Genomic DNA, 13,701 nt, shown 5'->3' on the forward strand with positions numbered 1-13,701 from the left:
ATTCCATGTCCCTTAAGTCAGGTAAAAATGAGCTATTATTAAAAAAGAATAATAATATCTAGTATTTTTTCAATATTTTTTTGTTATAATTCATTTGCCCGCTACATTGTATAATTACGAAATTTTCATCTGTTTCGGTAACGAACGTAGGAATAATCATGTTTTGGGATTATATTATTATTTTTTTTAAATATTTGTAAGGTAGATCAACAACGTTAACAGAAACATAGAAAAATGTTTTGAGTTAATGTTGAAATTAGTTGACATTTGTTGCAAAACTGTCCAACATATATTCTTTTCAAATTAAGTAAAACGAAACAGATTTAAATAAAACTTTTCAGCGAAAGAACGAATTCAATTCCAACAAAATTACATATTATGCATGTAAAACTCAAACGTTAGAATTGAAATTATTTCAAATTTTAAAATTGATGAATTAAAAAATGCTTTGTAAAAATGCTTGAAATTGGAATTTATTACTTCATCAATTGTAATTGTATTGGTTGAATGTTCAACTAAACTAATTCAAGAATTTTGTTTTCAGTTACTTGCGAAGGTTCAAGAAGATTAATCCCAAGGTTTTGAAGTCGTGGTGCCGGCAGATCCTGAAGGGTTTGAACTTCCTGCACTCTAGAACTCCACCAATTATTCATAGGTTTGAATTAGTCTCAATTCACAAAAAGGTTTATTATGTGTTTATACTAATATCGAAGATTCATATAACAATAATCCATTATTATTTTATATTACTTATATATTCAACTTTAAACATTTTAGGTTTTGTAAATGTTTAACTATACCTAGTATTTCAGTGTCTATTCTGCCGTAATATCTTGCAGGCTGACTGGTTTTAAAAAAGTTTATCCATTTTTCAATTAAAAAAATTTAAAATATTTAATTAAATTTTCAATTAAAAAATACAAAAAATTCACAAAAAGGTTTATTATGTGTTTATACTAATATCGAAGATTCATATAACAATAATCCATTATTATTTTATATTACTTATATATTCAACTTTAAACATTTTAGGTTTTGTAAATGTTTAACTATACCTAGTATTTCAGTGTCTATTCTGCCGTAATATCTTGCAGGCTGACTGGTTTTAAAAAAGTTTATCCATTTTTCAATTAAAAAAATTTAAAATATTTAATTAAATTTTCAATTAAAAAATACAAAAAATTCACAAAAAGGTTTATTATGTGTTTATACTAATATCGAAGATTCATATAACAATAATCCATTATTATTTTATATTACTTATATATTCAACTTTAAACATTTTAGGTTTTGTAAATGTTTAACTATACCTAGTATTTCAGTGTCTATTCTGCCGTAATATCTTGCAGGCTGACTGGTTTTAAAAAAGTTTATCCATTTTTAACATAAACTAAATTACTTATACAGTAATACCCCGCTTTACGCGACCCCGTTATACGCGGTTTCACTATAACGCGAATTGCAAATTTCGCGCTCAAATGCCTCGAATTACGCGAAAGAGTGCATATAAATATAATGTAGTCATCAACTTCTCTATGGTGTCTTGACCATCTGTCTTGTTTGACAGACTTAAAAACAGTGTTGGGTGTTATGAACGTATTTTACAAGAACGTAAACAAAACGTCATCCAAAAGACAATAGATGTATTTTTCCGTAAAAAATAAGAGTATGTGTTGCATAAAGTGTTCCTAGAATTAAAGTAATTAATTAAAATGATTTGTATTTTTTTGTAATAATTTTTGACTATGTTTAATCATAAACCTCGTTATACGCCAATTTCAGTTAACGCGATTTTTTCTGGAACGTATCCCTCGCGTAAAGCGGGGTATTGCTGTATATCTTTTTTGTTTTGTTTTCCTACTTTTGGTATCGTAAAAAATATGTACAAAAATAAATCATTTCGTTATTGTCATTGTACAGATCTATGGTAAATAAATAGCAATTATAATTTCCTTGCATCTTTAAATTCATATTTTTATTTATTTGACAATTTACCATTGTTACTTTTTAAATTGCCCATGCTCTGTAATATCATCAAAGCTGACAAATTAATAATATATGTAAATAAATTTCTTGAAGATGTGTGATGATGTTTCTGGTGTGCAGGGATCTGAAGTGCGACAATATATTCATAACGGGCACCACGGGCAGCGTTAAGATCGGTGACCTTGGGCTTGCCACACTGAAGAACAGAAGCTTCGCAAAGTCTGTTATTGGTGAGACTTCTTGCTAATAAATTTAACTAGTGATAATTAGAAGTCATGGATCTAAAACAAGTTTATGGTTATAGGAACATGGAAACAAGCTGTGTTGTATTTATTGTGAAGAACGCTAAGCATTAACTGTGATCTTGAGAGAGAAGTAATTATTATTACTGCTACATCTATTTTTTGTTGATAAAGTTAATTGTAGCTCATTTAATTATCACCCTTTGACTGCTATTTCTTTATGATAATAACCAATAATGAAAGTCTCATTGTTTAACCTTTGAGGTCGATGCCGCTACTGCGGCGGCATACGCCGCAAGTCATCGTAAAAGTTGGTGCCGTTAGTCTGGCGGCAAGTTTAAAAGGAAAGGAAATATTTCTGGATCAGTAGAGTGGAGATCAATAGAAAGTTAGCAACTCTGTATGTCGCACTTGTTATTTTAAAATTAAAAGGAACTGTATATATCACCAAATTTTGTTTAAAATTTAAATTGACTTTAAATGGTGTAATTCCCAAAAATGGAGGAGTTTAGGAATGATTGTGAAGATAATAAGGGTATTGATGATGAATTAGAATTTAAAGTACATAATGAAAATATGACCAGTGAAAGTGACAAAAGACATGAAGGATAGAGAAGATGATGAAGAAGTACTATTAAACACAATAAATTAGTGTCAACGAATTCTGTGTTTTCTAATATCCATATGTTTGCTTTAAACATGTAAGGGAGAAATAACTTTGAAAAGATAAATTTTCACTGATTAGCTGGTATTCCCATCAGAGAAATTTGCTGATTGCAAAGGGTTAATTTGTTTATAGTTTATATAAATCTGCCCTTGAATTGGCTCACGCATCATAAATTGTAATGTATGTGTGTGTGTGTGTGTAGGCACGCCGGAGTTCATGGCCCCGGAGATGTACGAGGAGCACTACGACGAGTCGGTGGACGTGTACGCGTTCGGCATGTGCATGCTGGAGATGGCCACGGGCGAGTACCCATACAGCGAGTGCAGCGGCCCCGCGCAGATCTACAAGAAGGTCGTCTCGGTACGTCACCTACACGATAAAACGACGCCCGGCTTGGGTTCCGTCTGAGTTATATAAACAGACCGATACGATATTGTCCAAATATCACAGTAATAGCATTCATGATATTTTGATTTAAAAAAAAGAATATTAACTTTTATGACTAATTTAATTTGAAAAGTTCTCTAATATTCAAGAATAGGTATTTCAAATAGAAAGTTTTAGTTTCATTTAAAATGAAGAAATAAACATGATACAATTCCCTTAAACTATTCAACAATTTGATAATTATCGTCATCACCATCATCAGTAAAACCAATGCCAGTCTTCATTTAGGCATTTCGATAGTAAGCTGTTTAGAAAAGAGTGAACAACAAAACAACATCAGATCTAGAAACACCTTTAAATTCATTCGCTAGATTAGCGATTGTCATAAAAAAGTGTCTAATGATTAAATATATAAAGGATCGTTGGAGTGGCGACCACAAGCTGTTAGATGGTTGAACCGACGACATAATCAATGTCGAGGGAAGTCGTTGGATGCGAGCAACGCAAGATCGGCCATTTTTGTTATATTAGCTTATGCCTTGCAGTGGGTGCCTATCGGCTCCGAATGAATGAATGAATGAATTATTAAGCATCTGCTTACAATCGTAGGTCGAGCGTTGATTGCCGGGCGCTTACAACTTTATAATAATTGTACATTACTTGAGGTTAAATTTGAACGATTCTCTGACATATTTTTTTTCTCTTGATACAAATATCAAACAAAGGTAGTGCATTAAAAATATAGTAATTATGTTATATTATTTAAAACTCCGTTTTATCTTAGGGTGTGAAGCCACAGAGCTTGGAGAAGGTGACTATACCGGAAGTAAAGGATATCATCGAGTCGTGCATCAAGCCTAACAAAACTGACAGGTGAATCATTTTATTCATCAATATTTATTTCACTTTCAAAGAAAATTACATTATTCATTATAAATGGTTTTTATATTATTAATATATACTTTTGCAATATTGTTTTCACATATGTATTATTTGGATACATCAACTGGATTTAAGGTAAGAAAGAAAAGTATTAAACATATTTACAATATTAAATAACACAATGATAATATATTAATAGAAAGCAAAAAATCATTATTATTATCTGTCCTTTCAGACCTGTTCCCGGAAGACATTGGCTTGTCGTTTTCCAATAGAAAAGAATTTATTAATGTAACATAGTTCAGATAAATTTTTTTTTTAATTTAAACAGGATGATTGCAAATAAGTGTAAAAAAGGCCATGTATTCCCCTTTTCGCCATTCCCCTTTTAAAGGTTTTATATCTATAACCAATTACCATGTATATCATTCGGAGATATCTTAAGTTTGTTAAAAATATTTTTTTAGTATCAGATGGTAATTTTTGATACATTGTTATCTTCTTAAATTTTAAGACATTCTTACGTCACAAAAGAGGTTGTGCTTTTTTATAGTAATCAGTAAATGACATAAGTTAATCAAATGAAAACTGTTCTAGTAATAGATAAGATGTACCTGTCTGGTTAAAAAAGAACTTACATAGCGTGTTCAACTGTATAAAAAAAACAAAACCATGTTGGCAGTTGTTTTAGGGAGCGGAAGGTGGGAATAAAATGTACTCTGTTTTCAATTTCCCCTTCTATGTAGAATAAATTGAAAGCTTATAATAAATATTAATTTAATTTTTATTACCAGGCCTAAAGTGAAAGATCTTCTCAACCACGAGTTCTTCGGCGAGGACATCGGCCTGCGGCTGGAGATTGTCGGCCGCGACCTCGTCACCTCATCTGACATCACCAAGATACAATTCCGGCTTAAGATCATCGATCCCAAGAAACGGTATGGCATTTTTATATACAATACTTAAGAACGTAAACACATAAGTATGTAACTATCACAAAAATTAACTATACTGGGTTAAAACAACACTCTTTTTTTTCATTGAATATGACAATTATTCATATTATCAATTAGGATCACATATTAATGATATATACGTGTTATATGAAGAATGCCCGATAAGCACAATTTCATATAAGGTATAATCAAATGGAGTACCCCAAAATGAGATCATTTGATTTAATATTCATAGTTAAGTTAGCGATGATAGTTAACGATGGTCCCAAACACATCCTAATTTGAGACGAATAAGTGCATGTGACCTTTTAAGGCTTTATTTACATAGAAATGCAGGAGGAGGTAGGGGGGGGGGGGTCGTAAACAAACATCATGCTCTGTCCTTAAAAATCTCGTGTGTATCTTGCTACTCACTTCTATGCACACTTTAACTTAATAACTTACGTATATTATTGTAGTACCATTAAAATTGTGTATATTATTTTAATTAAAACTGATTTTTTAATTTCAATTTGTTTTAATTATTGTAATACATAAAGAAATTGTATCGTCAGGTCGTACACCCACAAGGAGAACGAGGCGATCCAGTTCGAGTTCGACATGGAGCACGACGACTGCGAGGAGGTGGCCAACGACATGGCCAAGGCGGGGCTCATCATGGAGGAGGACGCGCGCATTGTCTTCAAGCTGCTCAAGTCTCAGCTCATCTCGCTCAACCGGTCAGTCAGAATTTTTTAATCATTATTGAATAATGATTTATTTATTTTCAACATTAATGCTATTGATAAATGTCAATTGAGTAAGAATATTTCATTTTAATTTTGAGAAATGTTCTAATCTGCACATGATACCTTTTAAATAAAATACTTGGCGTATGTTAGATTCATATACACTAAAACTCTTGATTGTCATCCTCTGCGATTGTAAGAAGCCCTGCCCAATCAGCATCATTCAGAGCACATCGGTGCTAACCAATGATGTTTAAATGATAGCTAATCATAATGTTGCTTGTCCGCTGAAGCGAGGAAAGACCATGACATCCACTCAATTTGGTAGTATAATAGTTTGTGGCAGTACGAGCAATGATTAGTATTCAGAGCTTTACGACCTGTAACAGAGGTTTAGGTTAAGTGTCATTTGCCTAAGTGCAAATCTATCCCAATTTAGTATAGTCATTTTAACATCTTTATTACACACATGATATAAGACATACAAAGATTTATTATAATATGTAAACTTAGAAAAAGTGTAAAGGATTTATTACTCGGTAATTTATTTCAGATAATAATAGTAGGGTAGGAGGGCAAGTACCATTTACATTTTTGTTTGGTAAAACGACTACCCAAACCATTGCCTTTATGTCAAAATATGTCACAGCTGAAGTGTCTGAGCGCCAAATGTCTTTTATGTCCGGGGATACAATTACTTCCTACATACCTACTTTATGTGATTAATACAACCATAACATTAAAAGGCAGTAATTGTTGGTCCAATAAATAAGTAATCTTAGCCTTTAGCAGGAGTTACTTAGTAAGTGTACTGAGGTATAGGATAGGTAAATAAACGCCATCAGCGCTTTGCTACTTCGAACCTAAGTAATTTTTGAGCACATTACTAACTTAAATTTCGTAATTACATGAAATCTTGATAGTAATCCGCGAACATTGCTTCATTTCGACACTCTGTAACGTACCGACTATAGCTTTGTTATCGCTGACGAGACGTCAGACGAAAAAACTCCTGGTCGTTTTGCTTGTGATGTATTTGAAGTTAAGCTGCTAACCGATCTAAGGTTTGTGCAGCTTCATCGACGTTGAGCCTGTGGAAACAGAGGTCCACGGACTAAAAAAATTAACGATGGCGATCGTACCCCAGTTACAACGAAGACGTGGATACGCGGAGAACTATACCCGTGTAGGTGTATAGTGTAGTTAGTGGGGTGTAGTGTATATAGAACGAAGCGAGGACGGACTACTTGGCGGTCGGGAGAGACGGGCCTCTCCGGACCGCCCTCACTTGAACGCTTTCCTAGCCGTATTGTTTCTGAAGATGTTAATGCTGTTAGCCCTAAGACTTTTACAGCTTCTTCGGTACTGAGTTCACGGAGCGGAAGGGTCTGTGAACTAGATTTAAAACTAGAAACTAAGAGCTGGTGGGGCGCCTGCCAATTGCACGGGACGCTCGCACGTTGTTAAGGCTCTTCGCGGTAGAGATTTGACGGTGAGTGTACTTGCGGGTGTGGACGGCAGTATGGATCACAGGCGAGCCGAAGAGCGATCCGGATCCAACCACGGTTCGCCCACGCTGTTCGCGGTTAAGGAGCGGGCGGCCGCTCACTAAAAACGGGTGTTGTGGCGTTGTCCTGGCCGTCCACGAGACCCGTCCTTAAATACTGCGAGCTGGTAATTTCAGGACAGTTTGATGCGGGGCGGGAAGGTGAGGTGAGACAAAGAAATAATAAAGCTACCTGAAGCTTTATTTGATCTCACCACATGCCAGCTACAGCAAAAAAAAACACAATAGAGTCAGTACAACTTTATTTTCTCAATTACCGCAGGTGCGGTACCTTTTTGATATCTCGCCGTCAGCCCCGACTGGCTCGTTCGTGGAATTCGTCCTTTGTTGACGGCGGGCTCCTTTATATCTTTTGTGTATTCTACGAAATTCCACTTTCAAGGGGAATTGAGGGAGAGTTCATTAAAAAACATTGCATGTTTTAAAACTATAGGTATAAAACTTGTTCAGAATATTTAAATTCTGTTTGTTTAATATTTCACTATATATTTTACGCCACCCGTAGCAGACAGATAGAATATTTATATAATGAAAGTATTTTTGTACATATTTAAATTAAAATCTATAAATGTATACATTAATTCTTATTTACCTCGTTCACGCCATAACCGAGGGAACATCTTTCCTAATAATTTATAGAAAGTTAATCTGACGAATTTCAGAACTTAGTGATTATTGAAACTACTTATTTGACATTCCGCTGTTAATTTCGCGTGTAAAATTTACTTTGCCGTTTACCGGTTGCTATATATTTATCAAAAATTAAATTAATTAATTTATATCGCATTTAATCAATATGTAACATTAATTTAGTTTTTCAAGAAGAGATCTTAGAAATGCGACAGACCAATAACTTCTGGCAGTAAAAAGCTCGTTCGTTATTGGTTATATTATATATATTTATATATATTTTTAATTACGCAGGCGATGCCGGGGGTGATACGAGTAGTCAATAGATTTATCGGTCCGGATATATTTGCGTTGCCAATTAATGTACACGATGCGACCTTTAAATTGCTCGATGACTTTATCTATGCTTAGAGCGCGTATTCAATTATTGAATATACAGTGTTGTTACATCACTACGGTATCGAATATAGGATTTTATATTTGTTTTCAGTTATATTTTTATTAACAATTTAGATTAACTAGTGTCTATCTTTCTATATATATAAAAATGAATATGTGTCTGTATGTCCTTTATGAAATCGTAAACTATTATGAATTTGATCATGTGGTGATCTTAACTAAAGTTATTGTGCATGGGCCCACAAAGGTTTCTAAGTTGGCATGACTAAGTTTTGACAGATGGCACCACCGTCATTTCAATGAAATTCATGTCATGTCGTGACAGTTCATGCTGATTTAAATTAAAACGAAAACAGCGAACGAATGCTTACATTTTGAGTTGTGGGTTACAAGATTTTATGTCAGTTGTTAAATCACATAATTAAAATAAAAACGAAAAAAAACTATTTTTTTCTTAAATTTCATGCGGGCAAAGTCGTGGGGCACAGCTTGTGTTTGTTAGGCAAAAGAAACCAAATTACTAAAAATGTTCGTTTTTCGCAAAAAAAAAAAACTTGGTTGCGGCAAACGTTATAAGGGGAGTTTTTTGGTTTATACGTTAAAAAGTAATATAGAATAGGTCGCGTTTTGACAGAGATTTCTCGGCGTCTTACACAAATTTTTAGAAGAAACGAGAGCGTAATAACTTGAAATTTCTGCACCAAGATCTAGAATTTTCGAATAACCGGAGGATATTAATAGAAGCAATGTAAATTTTAAAAACAAACAAATTTGCACAAAATTTGTACCTAAGACTTCATCAAGTTTGTTTATCGAGTAATGGATTCGAATGGTGTATTGTTAGATTTCGAAATAATTGTTAAAGAACGTTCGTGTGTTAAGGCTATTTTTATTAAACATGTAATTGTATATTATTAAAAAAAAAATCCCGCTAAGTTTCTTTTGAACGGACGGTAGAGTCAATTTAAGATCGACATTTGGACACACCTACCCACTAATATTCTCTGCACCACCTTGGGTTGACCGGTGAAAAATACCAAAAGGTAAGCTAGTCCGTTCAGCAGAGAAGGTTAAGTCCGCCATTAGATATATTGTTAAAAGTGTGAGTATATAAATAATTGGGTCGAAAGGCTCTCGAGTGGCGACCAGGGGTAGGTAGACGCGGCGTGGGCAGAGCCGCCACTAGGTAGTCCGACAATATAGTAAAGCATTTAATGGAATCAGGCGTTACCTTGCGGAAGTCCATCCTAAGTAAGAAAAGGACCAATATTTAGCCACTTCTGTAAATCACTCAACACGTGTTAGTGTTTGACATTAATCGGTGTTACATATCCCCTAAAGATGCTCCGTGAAGGGGTGTAACACGTGTTGAGTGATTTGACGGTGACAGTCGTGTAATTCGCATTGTTTGCCGCATACGCATTTATCAGCGGGCTGGCGGGCGGTGCACTTTGTTGCACGATTACCACTGCACGTGCGGAAGTGGCTAAATATTGGTCCTTTTCTTACTTAATATAGTTAAAGGCGCTAGATGTGGACAGCTCTAGACCGGTCATCGTGGTGGCGTGTTTTGCATTGGCGTCCATAGGCTAAATAAATACATTTAAAAAACTTTTAAGTTAAACGGTTTTTTGATACCCATATTGTGGTGATTGTGGAAAAATATGTACCTAGTCCGCCATATTGGAACGGCGTCCATCTTGAATTTTAAATTTTGACATAATCATCGTGTTTTACTAGTGTAGCCTTTTTATTTGATACCCATATTGAGGGGGTTAAGGAAAAATATGTAATCCGCCATTTTGTATCGGCGGCCATCTTAGATTTATAATGTTATTGATTTTATTATATTGTATTGTCATCTAAATTAAATGTGTTTACCAAATTTTGGATTAATCTGACAACGGGAAGGTGCTTAAATTTCAATTTCTAATTTTGACAAATAAACCAATTAAACAAATTCCGTACGGGTCGAACTAAATAAAACCGTTTAAAAAAAGTTATTAATATACCTATGAAACAAATTTTCGAAAATATCTCATTTTAAAAAGAATTTATATTTTATATACCTACCTACGATATTAAAGTTATCGATATCCACACGCCCCCTTCACTATACGAGCCAGCGATAATGTGTACGCGTGTCGTAGCACTAGTGTGTGACCGTATAATTGCAGTGTGTTGTAAACCATGATTACGTCGAGTGCTTTGGTTCATTCCGACTCTAACGTTACATGTGTTTGTTGTGTTTTTTCATATGTTGTAACTTAATTGTGTGAAGTTTACACGTGAAATGAATATGTCACTTTTTACAAATGAATTTGTTATATTGAATACAGGATTTTATGATCTACTATTTATCTTTCTTGCTGTAAGTAAAGATTAACTAATTTTTTTTTAACGTTCAGGTGTAATCTAGCATAATTTTAGACAGGCCTGTCTTCGTCTATTGTAGGCAAATATTTTTAATTCTATACTATATTACATGGAAGTAATTTAAACCTATTTATTGCTGTTGGAGTGCCTATTGAAGTAAATAAATAATCCATTATTCAAGACTAACACTGTAAACCTAATTTACTTGACCGGTATTAAGATACGGCGACGCCATGATTTTTATATTTTTTGGTAAAAAATCGATTTTTAAAATGAAAATATCGTATTTTTATTTGATTTTTACAATCTCGTATAACGCATTGATAAGACCCCGTATAACGCGTCATTTACCAATGATGGGCATTTAGCTTTAATTGTTAAGGAAGGCTTAAATGGAATCTATTTTATTTTATTACAATATAAAGGAGTACGCGAGATTGACGTATTGTACAAATTACAAAAAAATTAGAACAGGAATATAACGTAAAGATACCCTAGTTATGGTAAGCGAGTTGTTGTTTTGCGTGTGACATGTATATTAATTTATTGTGATCTTCTTTTGTATTGAAACCTGCCAGAAGAGTCCAATCTGATAGAAACTACAATCGAATCGCACTTTCTTATGATGATATCCTTTAAATTAAAGTTGTAAGGGTTCCAAATGCGCCTATATTCGAGAAGAAAGCCAACAACACACAAACAGGTTTTTTCATGGTCACTTTCACATATATCTTTAAATGTAGCATGATTCACCTTGTTGAACGATTCACATTTGTCCAATTATAATAATACAACTTTCTATTTGTTTTTAAATTCGTGCGCTTGTCATTCAACGCGGCTGATGTTTGGTTTTTTGTAGCGGAGAAATTTCACTGGCTGCGACGCTTTTAAAACCGGAATTAAACAGCGCATGCACGCAACTGCTTGGCGGCAGAAATAAGCGGTGATTTCCATATAAACCAGTGGTGTTCAACCTTCTTTATCACATGGGTCGCAAACGGTCGCAAATGCAAATAAAAATATAGTAGATAACAATTTTAATGTTATTCTCGGTATTATATTGGTACAAATCGAAATGAACACCAATAAGCAGATGCCTTTCGTATATTTTAAAATGTTTTTTCGTCATTCCCTGATCTTTAAATCTAATAAATCTTCGTTTTATTGACGGATAAGCATTCATAAAAAAATCGCAAAGCTCATTTGCCATTTTTCAACCTTCACTAAGATTTATCATTTCAAATGTCATATTTCCAGTGCTTGTTGAAGCGTCTTTAATAGACTGTGATTTTAACATTTTACCATATCTTTTTGTATTAGTCATTTTGACTGCATTTATAAAGGATATTGGGATTGAAAGATTTGGAATCCTTTTATTATTAAATAGGAAGCGCAAATAAGGAGCTTTTATTGTCTGTACTATACTGTAGGCACTGTAACACTTGGCGTCAGCTGGTGATGTCATTTGTATATCATACAAGTGTTGCATTGATTCTCAGTATTGCAGCCTGAGCTAATCTTGTCCGGCATAAATGTTAATATTAATATAGATTTAATTACGTTGCGCTGTCTTTGTCGCGACAATAAAACATAATCACTTAAAAATTATTTAATTAGTGTAAAAATCATATAGTCTGAGTGTTTTTGTAGGTTCGTCTTAGATCAGAACGCATTAGGAATATTCGTAGATAAAGCTTAAAAGTTGAGAGATGCTATTGTGTATTGAGTTCAATCTCATTCTAACTTCTTTTAAAGAGGGGAGCCTCCTGTCATTTTTCTTTTGACGTACATAAGTGATCAGTATAAACGATCCGGAATAAATAATTATTATCATTATTTCAACCGCAGGATCTAGGGGACTGTGGGATCCTTAGATATTCCCAATAAGACTGGTTCAAAGTGGTATGTGGCGTCTTCCAGTGACTTTAATTAAGGTCTTCTTTTCCGCTTTGAGGGTGAACGTTTTACCAGACTGTGGTATCCACTCGAAAACCTTAAAGCGTTCAAGTTCTCATTATTCAAAGCCTCGGTACAGAGACAAGTTTAAGGACGCTCACCGTCCACGAGGCTCAGGGGCTGAAGAGCGAAGCGGTCATCATCGTTTGTCGAATAACAGACACTCTCGGGCTGTATATCAGTGTCCATCATCTGGTGGTAGCAATATCACATCACACGAACTCGCGCGTGTATCACACGGACGAGATTTATCTATGTGGTGAATACGGCAAGCGCTGCACAGATACTGGCACACAATCTGAGGATGGTGATATAGAATAGGGATGAGAAAGTAGTCGCACGAACCGTAATTAAAAAAAAAACTGTACATAGCACGTCATTAAAAACAAACAAGACATTAATAAAAAAAAAATTAACCAAAACAATAAGTTGACTTCAACTTTGTTTTTTTAGTTTACGATTTAAGTTATTAATTGTGAAACACTGTGAAATGTATGAAATATAGATCCTATTAATAATAATAAAAAAACGTCTTAAAGTGTAATTGGCGTCTATCTGCGCGATATAACACTTTTACTTTCCAATTCTCTAGCCATGTCGGGTATTGTATTCGTTTACAGATTTCATTCCCAACCACATCTACTAATTGAGGTGTCCAAAAATTCTTTACATTATTTTCACTAAAAATATACAATAATATTTCAAGGCATAATAACGATTCTCCATATTTGCTTCAAGACACACTATATTGTATGAAGGATAACAATACTCACGTCTCAGCTGTGTGAGAAAAAATTTCGTAAAAAATTTTGAATGTATTCATTGTCACATCTCGAAAAACCGGCTTCGCGAAGACAACCGATTGCCACTGCGCCAACCGTTCCTCACTTATTCACTATTTCGTATTATTCATAATACCCCATTC

At 34.1% G+C, this 13,701-nt stretch overlaps 1 protein-coding gene across 5 annotated transcripts in view; it reads left to right on the forward strand.

The window, feature by feature from the left end:
* Wnk (Wnk kinase) overlaps positions 1-13,701 on the forward strand; it is a 93,583-nt gene that overhangs the window by 46,493 nt on the left and 33,389 nt on the right. For all 5 annotated transcript variants that reach the window (XM_068768565.1, XM_068768569.1, XM_068768568.1 and 2 more), the window contains exons 10-15: positions 545-655; positions 2,107-2,216; positions 3,098-3,255; positions 4,067-4,155; positions 4,959-5,102; positions 5,675-5,839. In XM_068768565.1, coding sequence (XP_068624666.1) covers positions 545-655; positions 2,107-2,216; positions 3,098-3,255; positions 4,067-4,155; positions 4,959-5,102; positions 5,675-5,839 — 777 coding nt within the window. The remainder of the gene's footprint in view (positions 1-544; positions 656-2,106; positions 2,217-3,097; positions 3,256-4,066; positions 4,156-4,958; positions 5,103-5,674; positions 5,840-13,701) is intronic.

This window comes from Battus philenor, unplaced genomic scaffold (assembly GCF_028537555.1).
Source record: "Battus philenor isolate CCGP_79_NKW_IND1 unplaced genomic scaffold, ilBatPhil1.0.hap1 SCAF_26, whole genome shotgun sequence".
NCBI classification, from domain to species: domain Eukaryota; kingdom Metazoa; phylum Arthropoda; class Insecta; order Lepidoptera; family Papilionidae; genus Battus; species Battus philenor.